This window comes from Glycine soja, chromosome 9, assembly GCF_004193775.1.
Source record: "Glycine soja cultivar W05 chromosome 9, ASM419377v2, whole genome shotgun sequence".
NCBI lineage: Eukaryota > Viridiplantae > Streptophyta > Magnoliopsida > Fabales > Fabaceae > Glycine > Glycine soja.
In genome coordinates this window covers 7,525,513-7,544,984 of record NC_041010.1, presented here as the reverse complement: position 1 = coordinate 7,544,984, position 19,472 = coordinate 7,525,513, and the positions used below count along the sequence as shown (strand labels likewise).

Here is a 19,472-nt window from a genome sequence, read left to right as displayed (position 1 = left end):
AGTGTGGGATTTATTCACTTTTATTTCTCTCATCTGGTGGTTTAATATTACCAAACACATGTTTTTGTCTCATCTTATTTGAATGCAAGTGTGAATATAAAATTCTCATTAAGTATCAATAGATAAGTTGAATAATATATAAAAAAGACCCACAAATCTAATGTTTTATAAAATTTTGAATTGAATACAATATCAAATTTACTTGTTTTGCTTTACTCCCGTTAGTGGAGTTCTTTTCGATATTTTATCTGACTCATGTATATTTTTACTATATTTCTAAGTATTAAACTTAAGCGTAAGTCTTTCCCTAACACTTCCTAAAATAGTCATATTAATATATTATTGTTGTTGTGGCAATGGAGTGAATAAAGAGACTTGTGCTATGAAATAATACATAAATTTAATAAAATGTAAAATTTCTAAAGCTAAAAGATATAAAAAAGGAGAGAGTAAAGAATTTGATCTATCCAATAAAAAAGTAAATATATTTTAACAAATACATATTATGAGATGAGATTCTGAGGCTGTAAATACTTCATTTTTAACTCCAGAAATCCAATTTACTATACTTCTATAAAGCATGTAATATAGTAACTAATTATGCAATCCGTTTAATTAAAAACATATTATTAAATCAAATTAAATTAAATAATTACAAATCTATATAAGTTGTATTTTAAAACTTCACAGACTGAGCTAAGGAACAGTGCAGGCGACGAGAGTGGAACTGAAAGTCTGAAACAGATTCTTAACCACACACGTGTGAATGTGTTACTTCCAAAATGGTATTATCATATCATATTATATTATATATATTTTTATTTTTTTATTCTTAAAATAAAAATAACACCAATAAATAATAATTTTATTTATTTATTTATTGTGACTACTGACAGCTTACACTGTAACTGGCATCTTAGGTTCCGATTCTGGCATCTTTATTAGAGATCCCTACCTCACTTGTCGCTTCTCCCACCCTTTAAATCCTTTCCTTTCCTCTCACACAACACAAAAATTGTTAAATTCCCAATCCAATAGTTTTATTAGTTCATAAAAGGAAAAAGAAAATATGAATGTCTTGGATTCTAATGTGGAAGCTCTAGCCTTCAACTACTTGAGCTTCGGTTTTCTCACTGCCCTCAACAACCTATGGACCTGGCTCGCTCTCTTAACCGCCGCCCTCAGCTTCTGGAAGATTCGCTCCGCGGGCTGCCCCAAGCCCAGGCCCAAGACCGAGGCCCAAGCCCAACCTTTTTTCAGGCCTGAGGCTGTCGCGGATTTGTTAATAGTGGAGAAAACGGAGCCGACGAAACAACATGCAGCGACGGCTCCGTTTTCTCCACCGTTATTACGAGGAGAAAATAACAGTGAAGAAAACGGCGAGAGGAAGGGGAAGTTTACCGTTTATTACGAGGAGGAGGACATGGGCATGCAATGCACGTGCGATGAGAATGAGGGGTTGTTAACGGCGTGGAAAGAGAAAGAGGGGACCGAAACGGAGTGGTGGAATAGGTGGGAGAGGTTGTTGCAGTTGAGAAATGGGGAGAGCGAGAACGGGTGGTACAGGTGGCAGGACTTGACGGAGCTTAACGGCAGCGTCGTTAGGATATGGGACGGTGGGTTAAGTGGTTCTTCCGTTAGGGAATCGTGGTACAACAACTACAACTCTAGCTGTATGCATGTCTGGTAATGATAATAAGAATAGTGATGAAAAATAATAGTCCTTGTGTTGGATTTTAACTATTAAGCTTCTCTCCTTCAAGACTTTGGAGAGGTTGTTGAGATTTGAGAATTTGTATATATATGGTATTTTGGTAGTGGATATGCAATTTTTTATGAAGAAATTATGAAGTAGAGCAATAAATTAATTAAGCATCATCGTTGTTGTCGTTCACGCATTTGGGTTTTAATATTTGACACACAAATGCTCGAAATCGAGCTTTGTTTATGTTTTTTCTTAGGCTTGTTTATGTTTTTTAATTTGTATTTATCGGTCATTATTGTTTCTTTGGGAGTTGTGATGATACTAGTTTGCAATTTTTTTTATAATTTTAGTTTTTTTTTAATATAAATGCATTTTCACTAGGAATGAGATTAATTTTTTATTACAACCAGTTGATCCAATTAGTTATATGTAACTGCATTAAAAACCATTATCCTACTCAACTTGAATATAATATAATTGTCTTGGATAGAAGATTTATATCAAAAGTTTAATTAGATATCTCGAGTTCTTAGTATACAATCTAGAAATTTTGTTCAGTAGCAATAAAAAATAGTCTAATATTTTTTAAAAGCAAAAATCATATAAGCTTTATTAAAATGGTAATAAAAAATTAAAAATAATAAAATTTAAAAGAATAAAGGGATAAATTTGGTATTAATTTATTTTTTCTTTTATTTTTTATAACTATTAACATTCATCTTATTAAAAAAATTATCTTATGGGGATAATATTTATTTTTTGTGGAAAAAAATATTTATGCAATATATTCTAATAAAAGGAATTATTTTATGAAAACAATTATCTTAATTATCCTTCATATAGATCCGCCGCTGAAAGTGATATTATTGATAATAATTGTATTCGAACAAAATTGTTTTCTATAGAAGATAAATGTGATCCATTGTAAAATATAAATGTGTAACCACGAGGAGAGAAAATGAAGTTTGGAAGGGGCAAAGATTTATTGAAGAGTGAGATGGTTATTGTGTGTGGACGCAAAATGCCCAATATGTGTGACGTGAAAGAACGCAGAAGAAAAGGCCACATAGTACATTCTGAGAGTTTAGCTGAGTTGGGTAATGTCCCTTATGAGTCATTTTCATAATGGTCGTGGGGCCACTATATATGTTTGAAAAATTGACTGTTCCGTTAAGTGGACGTGGTTCCGGGTAACATCCGTCCGTTCTTAATCACATTACCTATGGAATTATGCTTAATTTTATAATGTTATAAATGAGAAAACTAACCCAAAAGTGAAGAGAAAGTTAAAAAATTAATTGATAAGTTGAAAGTTGAAAAATTAACTTTTTAAATTATAAATATTTTGTAAAATTAACGGTTGAAATATTTAAAAAAATATAAAATGACAAAAAAATAATAAAATTATAATTTATTTAAAAAATAACTAGAAAAATGAATGAATATATTACAGGGTGAAAAAAAATATAAAAAATTAAAGTTAGAAACTAACGTTTTAAAAAACATTACTTCTGTTATATTCGACAAAACATTTTATTTAATTTTTAACTTTTTTTACCGGTGAAATGTTTGTTTAATTATTTGACAAACAATTTTTTTTAGTAATTTTTAATTTTTTTTAAATGTTACTTGAATTAATGTCTCTAAAATGATAACTTTTAGCTAATTTTTAATTTTTGTGTTATTTTACACTTTTCACCTACTTCAATAGTTAGTTTTACCAAAAAATTTTAATTTAATAAATTAATTTTTTAACTTTTAATTAGTTTTCCAACTTCTAACTAATTTTTTGACTTGTTTTGGCAAATATAACCAGTTAACTTTTTAATTTTCAGATAGTTTTATCAACACATGTTTAAAAAATAATAGAATCTATTAAAAAATGTTTATTTATCAAATAGTTAAACGAATGATGTCTAGCTCCAAAATCAAACATGGACAATTACAATTCAAATGATATCAGCATGCCTTCTTCCATCATCAATTACTGGATACAAGAATGTAATCAAATTAACTATAATATTATTTTGATTACAATTAAAAAAATTAATTTATGGTATTATTAATTTAAATTTAAATAAAAAATTAATTTATGTAATAATTAATTTGATTACCGTTAAAAAACATAATATGTGTTGCCATTAATATAATTTATATTAAAATTAATTCAGATAAAAAAGATAACTTAATTTTGTAATTAATTTTTGTGAAAAAATACCTAATAAAACATATTTCCATTGTATATAAAGGAGTGCAAAAAAATTATACAACAAAAAATGTGTTTTCATTTTAGATTTTGTAAGCGGAAACAGGTTTTTATTGAATATTTTGTACTAACCTCCTCCTGTACTACACAAAAAACGTGATTTTGTTATTACATCTGGGCAAAAAAAAATATACAATGAAATTATGATTATGTTATAATAAGAGGGTGCAAAAATCATATAACAACGAAATCATAATTTTGTTATGTATTTTATTCAATAAAATCATAATTTCGTAGGAAAGATAATTCTGAAATAAAAAAAAATTCAACTCCTTGATAGGGGCCAAGAATAATTTGCATGGGATCAATAGTAATTCTCAAAATAGAATTGTGCCAATGAAGGAAATTAGCCTTCAAAATTTTAAACTTATAGCACTTTATTAGGTCCATAGGTAATCGGCCCCAACCAACCGAACGAGCACACATCCTTAGTGGATAAGGTGGTGGGATGGTTACCAACTCGATGATCTTCTCGAGTGGCAGATCCAAAAATTTTGTTTAGTAGGAATAAAAAATAATTTAATATTTCTTAAACGAAAACAATATAAACTCTATTAGAAGAGTATTAAAGAAAATAAAAAAAGTAAAAAATAAAAAGATAAAGTAAATACCATTTTTTGTTGATTATAACTTTTTATATTTATCTTTTTTAAGCAATTATCTTATTGGAGCAATACCTATTATTTGATGGGGGCAAAAATAATATTTATTTAATATATTCAAATACAAAAATTTACTTTGTGGGAACGATTGTGATCCGTGCTTTGCACATAGATCCACCTCTAAATTCTTCTCCATATACAGAGGCAGGGTAAGTTACACTCAATTCATCAATACACACCTCAGATAAATATTGACTTTACGATTAAAGTTCTTTTTCACGTACCTCTCCCGTATTAGAAAAGGAGCTTTGGACTGATAAAGTCCAACGGATTGGACAAGTGAAGAACTTAGAAATAACACTTATATTTAATTAGTTTTTAATTTTAAATAGTTGTAATTTTAATTTTTTAAATTAATTAATCAAAGACCCCTAAATTTTTTGGATGTACCCAAGAAAGTCTCTTATCACGTTTGTATTTTACTTTTAATTTTATGTTCATTTAATTTTAAAAAAAGAAAAATTAGTTAATAAGGAAAGATAAATATAAAATATAATAAAAAATTCTAAATAAGTTTTAAGAAAATAAATCCATAAAAATAGTTTTTTTTAGTTCGTAATTAATTTATATACTGAATAGAAAATATATTTTTTAAGGAAAATATAAAATACTAGAGACTTAGAATTCAGTCAGATATTTTCAAATATTTAAATATGTCGTCTCTCCATCTGATACGAGACGATTCATTACACAGCTTTTAACATGTAGACAGATGAATTTATACTAGGTACAATGTTTGAATATTCCTCCCTCGTGTCATGTTGAACGAGAATGATGGCTAATTGATAAGGATGAGAAGCCTATTTGTCTCTGAGATGAATATTTAAGTTGATTCTTTTTAATATCAAATTACTCTAAGAGTGTGTTTGGATGGGGGAATTTAATAGGGTAATTCAATTTTTTAAAGGATTTTAATTACTTTCCAATCAAATAAGATGTTTGGATAAAAAATTTTAAAAAAATTGAAATTTGAGGATTTTGATAAGAGTGTGTTTGGATGAGGAAATTTAAAATTCTAGAGAATTTTAAATTTTGAGAATTTCAAATTCTTTAATTTAAATTCCTTCATTTCTAAAATTTTGTGTTTGGATAAGAAATTAGATTTCTTCATTTTTAAAATTTTGTGTTTGGATGATGAAATTAAATTTCTTCATTTTCAAAATTTTGTGTTTGGATAAGGAAATTGAATTTCTTTATTTTTAAAATTTCTTATTTTGATAAAATAATCAAATGCATTCTCTTTTAAAATTTTATATTTTAATAAAACAATTTTTAATAAAATAATTATTTTTTTCATTAATAAATTCTATGTATTATTTGTCGAGTGTGATATTCCAATAAATATATACTATTTTAATCTATTTCAATTAAAAATATATAATTTAACTATTTAAATTATTATTTCATTTACGACACACTACACCACTCACAACATAAACAATATTTAGTATCATTTCACCTTAGAATGTTATTTAGAGGTCTATAGATGAAACTTATTTTTTTGCCAAAGTCATTGGTCAGTAATGCAATTACACCAAAAAAACTTAGACGGAAATAAAATCTAGTCACAAAATAAGTCCAACTTCCAAAATAATTTTAAATTTTCTAATTGCATTTGCTTCAACACAGGAATTCCTTCACATATTTTCTGCAAAAGAAGACATAATGTTAAGTGTCACTAAATAAATCATATTTATTAAAACATAATTTGTTATATAAAATGAAAGATATAAATGTAAAACATAATTATACAACATCAACATACTTGTCATGATATCAAACGTACCTGTAATTTGACATCAAGGCATAAAAGATAAGATGTAATCCTCTTTCTCATCCAATGGAAGAGCTTTTATAATCGCAAACTTAATGGGATTTTCTGTCAACCAATCAATTGCTCTATGTCTAAGTGCACCATTAAAATTAGGTATATTATCTAGCTCACTCACCACTTCATGTACCACTTCTTGAGCTTCTTTTATCTCCATCTTTTTTTTGTTCTCCATCTTCTTCTTAGTCACTTCAACAAATTCTTTCAATGACTCGGCTACTTCTTTCATTGAGGAAATCATCCCTTCTTTCTCTCCACTCTTACTTGGGCGAATGTTTTTTCTCGTGGCAGAACTTGATCCCTCTAAGTCAAAACTCACACTATGAATTGCTTCCTCTTCATTTGTTTCTTTGCTCATGATATCATCTGCATCTAATGCATTTTCTGCTCCGAGTCCAGTAGCTCTATCCTTTGCACATAGGTCAACAATATCATCCCAATTAGGAATGACTTTGAATCGAAATCGTTTGGCCTCTTCATGTGACTTGAAAAAAATAGAAACATGTTAATAACAACACAAATAATAACTACTATTGAATAAAATTAAAAGATAATTGGCTACCTTAACATATTCATTCCATGCAATTTCATTTTCAACGGTAATCATGTACTTTGTGCTATCCCAGTCAAATCCACTTTGACTAAGAATGTCACTCACAATTCCATACCATGTTCTCCAAAGCTTAAAACGATTCTTAACATTATCTGCCATGAGGTGAACTCCAAAACGCTTGGACAAAATTTGAGCTGCAGTACTGTATGCTACTGCTTTCCAATTTCCATCACCTTTATTGCCCAAATTTCTTTGATCTCTAAGCACATCAGCTAGCACACGTTCCATTTCCAAGTTCCATGCGAAGTAACTTCTTGTGTCCTCACTAGACATCTTTCTTTTTCCACCTGACTTGTTCTTCACATTGCTTGATTCCATTTCTCTAGACAAAAAAAAATAATCTCACATATATAATTACATATATATAAAGGTGAGACATGCCAAATTAGCATTCTACGAAAGTATAAAATTAACTACACATAGAAAGAAAACAAAATCCAAAGTATTATGAAATACAAAAATCCAAAGTATCACACATACATGAGTATAGAGTCAATTACACATAAGAAACAAAATCCAAATCCACTAAAAACATCTCTCTAATCAAAGTTTCTTCTTATTTGATAGGTGGCAAACATATTCATTGCTAAAGTATCACGGAATCTTGTCCATTCCTCAGTTGCTTGGATAGTTGTGACTTCATCTCCAATATTATTTGTGACTCTTTCCATTTGTTGATTGATTAACTCATTATCAACAATAGATAAAAGTTCCAAGTCTTGGGCTTCCAAAATTGGATCACTATGTTGTTCATCTCTTATGAAATTATGTAGCATGAAACAAGCATTAATAATTCTTATTTGTGTTTTTATATCAAAAAAAGAAGGAGTTCTTAATATACTCCATCTTTTCTTCAATACCCCAAATGACCTTTCAATAACATTCCTTGCACTTGCATGACGAAGATTAAATAACTCCTTGTAGTTTTGAGGAGTGTTTCCGATCCACTCATTAAGATGATATCTAGTCCCTCGATAAGGTGCTAAAAATCCAGGGCCATTTGTATACCCCGCATCCACAAGAAAATATTTACCTACAATGGTTAAAAAAAATATTATATATAAAAATATGCATATTTCTTTTATATGTTAAATAAAGTTTCATCATTTCATGATATTACCATTTGGTATATGGAGACAATTTTGACGACGCAAAGCATCTCGCAATACTCGAGAATCTCCTGCTGACCCTTCCCACCCGGGCAACACATATATAAACCTTAAATCTGGACCACAAACTCCTAAAACATTTGTAGAGATATCACCCTTTCTATTACGATATCTAGGTCTATCTTCTGCAGAAACTGTTACTGGAATATGTATCCCATCAAGTGCTCCAATCGAATTCTAAAAACATTCCAAAATAAAAAATAAGTCACAATCACTTAAAGTACCTTATAATTACTAACAAATGACAAACTTACCTTAAACCATCTCCATTTGTTTTCCACCGAGCCCTCTAGATTATACTCATAGAACTTCAAATATTCTTTGCTTACTTTCATTATAGCTCGCAGGACATTCTTGAATTGCCTACTAATTGTTTCCATGGATCTACAATAACTAAAGTGCACAACTCTATACTTTAGGTTGTGAGCAAGGATATGCAAAAACATTGCCACAGCTTCATCTATAGGAACATTTTTTGTTTTTACCAATTGCCCTTTCTCTTGTAAAATTCTACAAAGCTTAAAAAATGCCTTTTTACTGACCCTTAATTGTTCAATGCAATCAGTTTCTGTTCCCCTGTATAGACGATTGAGGAAACTATGCCTTTCTAATTCCAAATTTCGGGCAGGTTCCTTAACAAAATACTTGTCATGATACCAAGTCAGTGCACCCAAAAGCATAGTGACAACACTAACAATAATGAAAAATATTTGTTCAAGTTCTTCTTCCTCCTCTTCATCTCTTCTACGTTTTCTTGAAGTAGCCGAAGCATTAACTATACTACTTTCCATTTCTTGACTATCCACACTATATAACTAAAAGAAAAATAATATAATAACAAAGGATTAATTAAGAAGCTGATGCATATGCTTATCAAGAATAATGATAAAAATTCAATTGAACAATCAATAGAAATTCAAATACATCATTAACATCTCTTATCAAACATGTGTCATACTCAAGAAAAAAACAGACAAAGCAAGATGTGAAGGCAGAAAAGGACCACGTATATGCACTTTCTTCCTTCGTATGTAGTCCTCTCTTTTTTATGTTTATATATTGAAACACTAATCAATGCCAGGATATATCCATCTTAATTATACCGTTTAACTTGGTAGCACCAGTGTACTCTTTATCCTAGCTAAGAAGCCATGTATTAACAATTTAACATCTGGTTCAGGTTTAAGGCTCTACTATAAGACCCAGGACCAATATATCAATTACATAAAAATAAATTTTGCTTTCAAAATCATACATATAATAAAAAGAAATAAATTAAAGGAGTATAAAATAATTTAAAATTCAGTCCTACTGACGTGTGCTCAAAAAATTATAAAGAATTAATAAAGAATTAATATCTGAAACTTTACTCATTAAAAATACTATAACTAATGTTTTGTTTGACGACCAAAAAACTCTGAAAAAGAATCTAGCTACGTAATATATGAAGAATCCTGAAACTTTGCTTGATCAATTTTTTATGGAGGCACATGGCAGGGTTGTTGTCGGCTTGAGAATGGATAAAAGCATATCTGACAAGGATTCGGGAGCTCTTGTAGAAGGTTTTGATTTTTGTTTGCCTGAGGTTTTGATTCATGGGAGGTTCTTCTGAGTTTGAGACTTTGGATAGATAATATTGATCTTTACTCAATCCTTTCAAGGTCAGTTAATTAAGTCATTCATGTAATTAATTATTTCAATTTGTTTACTGTTATATCATTGCTATGTATTAAATATAAGGATTCATCACATCCAACAATAATTGATTCTTTTATTGGATTATTGAGCTAACCCAGTTGGCATTTCTGGTAGAATATTGGTTTATTCATTTTCTGTAAACAGGAAATGCAAGTTGGGTTATTTAAGTTCTACATTATTCTTTTCTTTAAGGAGAAGATTGGATTTTTTTTTTTTACTTCTGATTTAGTGTTTCTGGACTGGATCTGATTATATTCATTTTTTTCTTTATCAGTTGAACTCCATATGGTTTATTCATATACGATTGTAACACAAACTTAATACATACATGCTTTTAGTTTCTAACCAACATTCATGTATGACACAATGCTAGGACACCCTACATCTGCAAAAAAAAATATATTATTCATACATATGGTTTATTCATACATGCTTTAAGTAATTTGCACATATCTGGTGTACTCATAAATATATGGTTTATTCATACATGGTCAATTAGGATTATTATATAAATATATTCCTCTATGAGGAAATCAATAAATGAAAAATGAGTTTCTATTTTATCTTCTTCATAGTTTTTCTATAGTCTTTTATTGTGTTTTCTTAGGAGTAGTGGTAGTGTAGTATTCTGCACTCTAGTTTAGGCGTAGTTCAATATTACAAAATTAGTTTTTCTTGACTTATATATTTTAATTTTATCATACCTAAAGGCAGCCTAAAATAAGAAAGCGGGGGTGAACTTAAATTCCTAGAAGCCTAAAATTAGAAGGCGTTTATGAACTTAAACCCCATCAAGGAATGAATACCATGGTCCATATTCTATTTAGTATTGTATCAACAAATTTCCAATTACTAACATTGCTAATATATATAGTCTTTAATAGTGGTACAAGGATTTTAAAAGTGTCATGAGCACCTTAAAGTCTGAAATCCTGCAATAAGAAGACCTCTTCTCATTAAGTTCAGCTTTGGACATTTCTGTTCGATATAGGAGTAAACTATAGCAAACTAAATTAAGTGAAACCTAGCTGAAATAGCTCAATTAGGAAAGGGAAATTATGTCAAGATAAATGGCAAATCTGGTGTACTGTGAGTTATCCCTAGAAAGTTTGGAAACCGTATCATATAGTGTAATGGAAAAGGCAGAGACATATCAGATTATTGGAGATACCAAAATTCTTGTATTCAATAAGAGCAAGGATATCACTTTAAAGTTTAAACCAGCAGAATATATGCTAATGCTATGCTATCATTGTCAATCCAGCTTCATCATTACTGCATTTTGAAAACCATAGCAAAAAGTCTCTTTTTTCTCTATTTCTATAAGGTTCATCAGAGTATATATCCTAGTGTTTTAACTTGTTACATTCAAATTGTTCGTCTAGGACATGGGACATGAATCGAAGTTAACATATGTTGGATATCAATACTGTATATTTTAAAGTATAAGCATACAAAAAAAACAAAAAAACTGGTTCTTTTATTAATATACTAGAGAACTTCATTCTTAAATTCTGGATTGATAATCCTCTGTTAACACGAGTATAAAAAGCTACTCAAGAAGGAATTTATCAGCATGATGAGAAAGTTATTCACCTTCAACTTTGAAAGAAATTCCTGTAACTTGTAACAAATTTACAGGCTTCACTGTAAAGAACATGACAGGGCTCTCAGGTAAGATTTGTTTGGTTTTATTCCAATTTCTTTTGAAATATATTTTAAGCTGTTGAGATTATTGGTTCATTCCAATCTAGCAAAACTTACAATCTCACAGGAAGTAAAGTTAAGTTATATGAAGTGTAGTGGGGACATGCATGAATTTTATTTTGGTTTGGTTTTCAGATGATCTGAGGAACACGCACTTGAAAGAGTTTGAAGGAGCTTTCAAGTTAAGTCATATAGAATACATCTTGAAGCAATGTATAAATTAGTGACCAATATTTGTTTTAACAGCAACTAAATTCTTAAATTGATAAGATTTTCTCACTCTAAAGAAGAACAAGACAAAAACAACAGGAAGATCATAAACAACTAGTAAATAAATCTTGAAAATAGAATCTGTTGCACGAACAAGGCACAATAAGAATTAGAAATTCCAGCACAAACTACATATCATATGAAAATAGACAAGAAATAGATGAACACTGTGATTTCTAGATCTACGCCTTATTACGCTTAGATTGAACAATAAAGATAGAGATAGAAATAATAATCGTAGGAATAATGAAAAATGAACCATCTATTTGAAAAATGCATTGATGGAGGCGAGAACTGACCTTCCTTGTGATCGGCACCTTTTTCGGAATAATGCAGAGGGAGAAACGAAACTGTTGCAAGAGAAAGAGAAGAGTGAAAAACTTAGCAAGAATGAAGGATCGAGAGAGAACCTATCAAAATCCTAACACAATCACCTTCTTTTTCTTCTTCCTTTCCGATGCAGTCACCAGAAACCACCGATGCAGTCACCAGAAACCACCGCCGGCAGCTGAACAAGTGTGGAGGTTTCCGGCAGAAGCTGTTGCAAGAGAGAGAACGAAGGATTTTGAAAGAAGTTGTTGCAAGAGAATGAAAGAGCCAGAGAATGAAGGAGCCACAGAATGAAGGGTTTCGGGAGAAGCTACCTCAGAAAAGAATTTCAAATTCTTTCATAAATGGAAAGAATTTAAAATGCTAATATTTAAGTTAACTAAAAATCCATTTATGAAAGAATTTGAAATTCTTTTCTGAGGTAGCTTCTCCCGAAACCCTTCATTCTGTGGCTCCTTCATTCTCTGGCTCTTTCATTCTCTTGCAACAACTTCTTTCAAAATCCTTCGTTCTCTCTCTTGCAACAGCTTCTGCCGGAAACCTCCACACTTGTTCAGCTGCCGGCGGTGGTTTCTGGTGACTGCATCGGTGGTTTCTGGTGACTGCATCGGAAAGGAAGAAGAAAAAGAAGGTGATTGTGTTAGGATTTTGATAGGTTCTCTCTCGATCCTTCATTCTTGCTAAGTTTTTCACTCTTCTCTTTCTCTTGCAACAGTTTCGTTTCTCCCTCTGCATTATTCCGAAAAAGGTGCCGATCACAAGGAAGGTCAGTTCTCGCCTCCATCAATGCATTTTTCAAATAGATGGTTCATTTTTCATTATTCCTACGATTATTATTTCTATCTCTATCTTTATTGTTCAATCTAAGCGTAATAAGGCGTAGATCTAGAAATCACAGTGTTCATCTATTTCTTGTCTATTTTCATATGATATGTAGTTTGTGCTGGAATTTCTAATTCTTATTGTGCCTTGTTCGTGCAACAGATTCTATTTTCAAGATTTATTTACTAGTTGTTTATGATCTTCCTGTTGTTTTTGTCTTGTTCTTCTTTAGAGTGAGAAAATCTTATCAATTTAAGAATTTAGTTGCTGTTAAAACAAATATTGGTCACTAATTTATACATTGCTTCAAGATGTATTCTATATGACTTAACTTGAAAGCTCCTTCAAACTCTTTCAAGTGCGTGTTCCTCAGATCATCTGAAAACCAAACCAAAATAAAATTCATGCATGTCCCCACTACACTTCATATAACTTAACTTTACTTCCTGTGAGATTGTAAGTTTTGCTAGATTGGAATGAACCAATAATCTCAACAGCTTAAAATATATTTCAAAAGAAATTGGAATAAAACCAAACAAATCTTACCTGAGAGCCCTGTCATGTTCTTTACAGTGAAGCCTGTAAATTTGTTACAAGTTACAGGAATTTCTTTCAAAGTTGAAGGTGAATAACTTTCTCATCATGCTGATAAATTCCTTCTTGAGTAGCTTTTTATACTCGTGTTAACAGAGGATTATCAATCCAGAATTTAAGAATGAAGTTCTCTAGTATATTAATAAAAGAACCAGTTTTTTTGTTTTTTTTGTATGCTTATACTTTAAAATATACAGTATTGATATCCAACATATGTTAACTTCGATTCATGTCCCATGTCCTAGACGAACAATTTGAATGTAACAAGTTAAAACACTAGGATATATACTCTGATGAACCTTATAGAAATAGAGAAAAAAGAGACTTTTTGCTATGGTTTTCAAAATGCAGTAATGATGAAGCTGGATTGACAATGATAGCATAGCATTAGCATATATTCTGCTGGTTTAAACTTTAAAGTGATATCCTTGCTCTTATTGAATACAAGAATTTTGGTATCTCCAATAATCTGATATGTCTCTGCCTTTTCCATTACACTATATGATACGGTTTCCAAACTTTCTAGGGATAACTCACAGTACACCAGATTTGCCATTTATCTTGACATAATTTCCCTTTCCTAATTGAGCTATTTCAGCTAGGTTTCACTTAATTTAGTTTGCTATAGTTTACTCCTATATCGAACAGAAATGTCCAAAGCTGAACTTAATGAGAAGAGGTCTTCTTATTGCAGGATTTCAGACTTTAAGGTGCTCATGACACTTTTAAAATCCTTGTACCACTATTAAAGACTATATATATTAGCAATGTTAGTAATTGGAAATTTGTTGATACAATACTAAATAGAATATGGACCATGGTATTCATTCCTTGATGGGGTTTAAGTTCATAAACGCCTTCTAATTTTAGGCTTCTAGGAATTTAAGTTCACCCCCGCTTTCTTATTTTAGGCTGCCTTTAGGTATGATAAAATTAAAATATATAAGTCAAGAAAAACTAATTTTGTAATATTGAACTACGCCTAAACTAGAGTGCAGAATACTACACTACCACTACTCCTAAGAAAACACAATAAAAGACTATAGAAAAACTATGAAGAAGATAAAATAGAAACTCATTTTTCATTTATTGATTTCCTCATAGAGGAATATATTTATATAATAATCCTAATTGACCATGTATGAATAAACCATATATTTATGAGTACACCAGATATGTGCAAATTACTTAAAGCATGTATGAATAAACCATATGTATGAATAATATATTTTTTTTTGCAGATGTAGGGTGTCCTAGCATTGTGTCATACATGAATGTTGGTTAGAAACTAAAAGCATGTATGTATTAAGTTTGTGTTACAATCGTATATGAATAAACCATATGGAGTTCAACTGATAAAGAAAAAAATGAATATAATCAGATCCAGTCCAGAAACACTAAATCAGAAGTAAAAAAAAAAAATCCAATCTTCTCCTTAAAGAAAAGAATAATGTAGAACTTAAATAACCCAACTTGCATTTCCTGTTTACAGAAAATGAATAAACCAATATTCTACCAGAAATGCCAACTGGGTTAGCTCAATAATCCAATAAAAGAATCAATTATTGTTGGATGTGATGAATCCTTATATTTAATACATAGCAATGATATAACAGTAAACAAATTGAAATAATTAATTACATGAATGACTTAATTAACTGACCTTGAAAGGATTGAGTAAAGATCAATATTATCTATCCAAAGTCTCAAACTCAGAAGAACCTCCCATGAATCAAAACCTCAGGCAAACAAAAATCAAAACCTTCTACAAGAGCTCCCGAATCCTTGTCAGATATGCTTTTATCCATTCTCAAGCCGACAACAACCCTGCCATGTGCCTCCATAAAAAATTGATCAAGCAAAGTTTCAGGATTCTTCATATATTACGTAGCTAGATTCTTTTTCAGAGTTTTTTGGTCGTCAAACAAAACATTAGTTATAGTATTTTTAATGAGTAAAGTTTCAGATATTAATTCTTTATTAATTCTTTATAATTTTTTGAGCACACGTCAGTAGGACTGAATTTTAAATTATTTTATACTCCTTTAATTTATTTCTTTTTATTATATGTATGATTTTGAAAGCAAAATTTATTTTTATGTAATTGATATATTGGTCCTGGGTCTTATAGTAGAGCCTTAAACCTGAACCAGATGTTAAATTGTTAATACATGGCTTCTTAGCTAGGATAAAGAGTACACTGGTGCTACCAAGTTAAACGGTATAATTAAGATGGATATATCCTGGCATTGATTAGTGTTTCAATATATAAACATAAAAAAGAGAGGACTACATACGAAGGAAGAAAGTGCATATACGTGGTCCTTTTCTGCCTTCACATCTTGCTTTGTCTGTTTTTTTCTTGAGTATGACACATGTTTGATAAGAGATGTTAATGATGTATTTGAATTTCTATTGATTGTTCAATTGAATTTTTATCATTATTCTTGATAAGCATATGCATCAGCTTCTTAATTAATCCTTTGTTATTATATTATTTTTCTTTTAGTTATATAGTGTGGATAGTCAAGAAATGGAAAGTAGTATAGTTAATGCTTCGGCTACTTCAAGAAAACGTAGAAGAGATGAAGAGGAGGAAGAAGAACTTGAACAAATATTTTTCATTATTGTTAGTGTTGTCACTATGCTTTTGGGTGCACTGACTTGGTATCATGACAAGTATTTTGTTAAGGAACCTGCCCGAAATTTGGAATTAGAAAGGCATAGTTTCCTCAATCGTCTATACAGGGGAACAGAAACTGATTGCATTGAACAATTAAGGGTCAGTAAAAAGGCATTTTTTAAGCTTTGTAGAATTTTACAAGAGAAAGGGCAATTGGTAAAAACAAAAAATGTTCCTATAGATGAAGCTGTGGCAATGTTTTTGCATATCCTTGCTCACAACCTAAAGTATAGAGTTGTGCACTTTAGTTATTGTAGATCCATGGAAACAATTAGTAGGCAATTCAAGAATGTCCTGCGAGCTATAATGAAAGTAAGCAAAGAATATTTGAAGTTCTATGAGTATAATCTAGAGGGCTCGGTGGAAAACAAATGGAGATGGTTTAAGGTAAGTTTGTCATTTGTTAGTAATTATAAGGTACTTTAAGTGATTGTGACTTATTTTTTATTTTGGAATGTTTTTAGAATTCGATTGGAGCACTTGATGGGATACATATTCCAGTAACAGTTTCTGCAGAAGATAGACCTAGATATCGTAATAGAAAGGGTGATATCTCTACAAATGTTTTAGGAGTTTGTGGTCCAGATTTAAGGTTTATATATGTGTTGCCCGGGTGGGAAGGGTCAGCAGGAGATTCTCGAGTATTGCGAGATGCTTTGCGTCGTCAAAATTGTCTCCATATACCAAATGGTAATATCATGAAATGATGAAACTTTATTTAACATATAAAAGAAATATGCATATTTTTATATATAATATTTTTTTTAACCATTGTAGGTAAATATTTTCTTGTGGATGCGGGGTATACAAATGGCCCTGGATTTTTAGCACCTTATCGAGGGACTAGATATCATCTTAATGAGTGGATCGGAAACACTCCTCAAAACTACAAGGAGTTATTTAATCTTCGTCATGCAAGTGCAAGGAATGTTATTGAAAGGTCATTTGGGGTATTGAAGAAAAGATGGAGTATATTAAGAACTCCTTCTTTTTTTGATATAAAAACACAAATAAGAATTATTAATGCTTGTTTCATGCTACATAATTTCATAAGAGATGAACAACATAGTGATCCAATTTTGGAAGCCCAAGACTTGGAACTTTTATCTATTGTTGATAATGAGTTAATCAATCAACAAATGGAAAGAGTCACAAATAATATTGGAGATGAAGTCACAACTATCCAAGCAACTGAGGAATGGACAAGATTCCGTGATACTTTAGCAATGAATATGTTTGCCACCTATCAAATAAGAAGAAACTTTGATTAGAGAGATGTTTTTAGTGGATTTGGATTTTGTTTCTTATGTGTAATTGACTCTATACTCATGTATGTGTGATACTTTGGATTTTTGTATTTCATAATACTTTGGATTTTGTTTTCTTTCTATGTGTAGTTAATTTTATACTTTCGTAGAATGCTAATTTGGCATGTCTCACCTTTATATATATGTAATTATATATGTGAGATTATTTTTTTTTGTCTAGAGAAATGGAATCAAGCAATGTGAAGAACAAGTCAGGTGGAAAAAGAAAGATGTCTAGTGAGGACACAAGAAGTTACTTCGCATGGAACTTGGAAATGGAACGTGTGCTAGCTGATGTGCTTAGAGATCAAAGAAATTTGGGCAATAAAGGTGATGGAAATTGGAAAGCAGTAGCATACAGTACTGCAGCTCAAATTTTGTCCAAGCGTTTTGGAGTTCACCTCATGGCAGATAATGTTAAGAATCGTTTTAAGCTTTGGAGAACATGGTATGGAATTGTGAGTGACATTCTTAGTCAAAGTGGATTTGACTGGGATAGCACAAAGTACATGATTACCGTTGAAAATGAAATTGCATGGAATGAATATGTTAAGGTAGCCAATTATCTTTTAATTTTATTCAATAGTAGTTATTATTTGTGTTGTTATTAACATGTTTCTATTTTTTTCAAGTCACATGAAGAGGCCAAACGATTTCGATTCAAAGTCATTCCTAATTGGGATGATATTGTTGACCTATGTGCAAAGGATAGAGCTACTGGACTCGGAGCAGAAAATGCATTAGATGCAGATGATATCATGAGCAAAGAAACAAATGAAGAGGAAGCAATTCATAGTGTGAGTTTTGACTTAGAGGGATCAAGTTCTGCCACGAGAAAAAACATTCGCCCAAGTAAGAGTGGAGAGAAAGAAGGGATGATTTCCTCAATGAAAGAAGTAGCCGAGTCATTGAAAGAATTTGTTGAAGTGACTAAGAAGAAGATGGAGAACAAAAAAAAGATGGAGATAAAAGAAGCTCAAGAAGTGGTACATGAAGTGGTGAGTGAGCTAGATAATATACCTAATTTTAATGGTGCACTTAGACATAGAGCAATTGATTGGTTGACAGAAAATCCCATTAAGTTTGCGATTATAAAAGCTCTTCCATTGGATGAGAAAGAGGATTACATCTTATCTTTTATGCCTTGATGTCAAATTACAGGTACGTTTGATATCATGACAAGTATGTTGATGTTGTATAATTATGTTTTACATTTATATCTTTCATTTTATATAACAAATTATGTTTTAATAAATATGATTTATTTAGTGACACTTAACATTATGTCTTCTTTTGCAGAAAATATGTGAAGGAATTCCTGTGTTGAAGCAAATGCAATTAGAAAATTCAAAATTATTTTGGAAGTTGGACTTATTTTGTGACTAGATTTTATTTCCGTCTAAGTTTTTTTGGTGTAATTGCATTACTGACCAATGACTTTGGCAAAAAAATAAGTTTCATCTATAGACCTCTAAATAACATTCTAAGGTGAAATGATACTAAATATTGTTTATGTTGTGAGTGGTGTAGTGTGTCGTAAATGAAATAATAATTTAAATAGTTAAATTATATATTTTTAATTGAAATAGATTAAAATAGTATATATTTATTGGAATATCACACTCGACAAATAATACATAGAATTTATTAATGAAAAAAATAATTATTTTATTAAAAATTGTTTTATTAAAATATAAAATTTTAAAAGAGAATGCATTTGATTATTTTATCAAAATAAGAAATTTTAAAAATAAAGAAATTCAATTTCCTTATCCAAACACAAAATTTTGAAAATGAAGAAATTTAATTTCATCA

The 19,472-nt window shown here is 30.3% G+C and overlaps 5 protein-coding genes across 5 annotated transcripts; 3 read left to right on the top strand and 2 right to left on the bottom strand.

Annotated features, from left to right (window-relative positions):
- Positions 1-944: 944 nt before the first annotated feature.
- LOC114366880 lies at positions 945-1,878 on the top strand. Its single transcript, XM_028323904.1, has one exon. The coding sequence runs from the start codon at positions 1,070-1,072 to the stop codon at positions 1,688-1,690; it is 621 nt and encodes a 206-aa protein (XP_028179705.1). The 5' UTR covers positions 945-1,069; the 3' UTR covers positions 1,691-1,878.
- A 4,451-nt stretch (positions 1,879-6,329) lies between these two features.
- Positions 6,330-12,592, bottom strand: LOC114367322. The gene is made up of 3 exons (XM_028324482.1): positions 12,221-12,592; positions 7,027-7,399; positions 6,330-6,948 (listed from the first exon to the last, which is right to left on the bottom strand). The coding sequence occupies exons 2-3, from the start codon at positions 7,393-7,395 to the stop codon at positions 6,433-6,435; spliced, it is 885 nt and encodes a 294-aa protein (XP_028180283.1). The 5' UTR covers positions 7,396-7,399; positions 12,221-12,592; the 3' UTR covers positions 6,330-6,432.
- Positions 7,475-9,161, bottom strand: LOC114367321 (protein ALP1-like). Its single transcript, XM_028324480.1, has 3 exons — positions 8,501-9,161; positions 8,198-8,423; positions 7,475-8,110 (listed from the first exon to the last, which is right to left on the bottom strand). Exons 1-3 carry the CDS (start codon positions 9,035-9,037, stop codon positions 7,617-7,619), a joined length of 1,257 nt encoding a protein of 418 aa, XP_028180281.1. The 5' UTR covers positions 9,038-9,161; the 3' UTR covers positions 7,475-7,616.
- A 74-nt stretch (positions 12,593-12,666) lies between the features above and the next one.
- Positions 12,667-18,908, top strand: LOC114367312. Its single transcript, XM_028324468.1, has 3 exons — positions 12,667-13,017; positions 17,839-18,211; positions 18,290-18,908. The coding sequence occupies exons 2-3, from the start codon at positions 17,843-17,845 to the stop codon at positions 18,803-18,805; spliced, it is 885 nt and encodes a 294-aa protein (XP_028180269.1). The 5' UTR covers positions 12,667-13,017; positions 17,839-17,842; the 3' UTR covers positions 18,806-18,908.
- LOC114367311 (protein ALP1-like) lies at positions 16,077-17,762 on the top strand. The gene is made up of 3 exons (XM_028324467.1): positions 16,077-16,737; positions 16,815-17,040; positions 17,128-17,762. The coding sequence occupies exons 1-3, from the start codon at positions 16,201-16,203 to the stop codon at positions 17,619-17,621; spliced, it is 1,257 nt and encodes a 418-aa protein (XP_028180268.1). The 5' UTR covers positions 16,077-16,200; the 3' UTR covers positions 17,622-17,762.
- Positions 18,909-19,472: the final 564 nt, after the last annotated feature.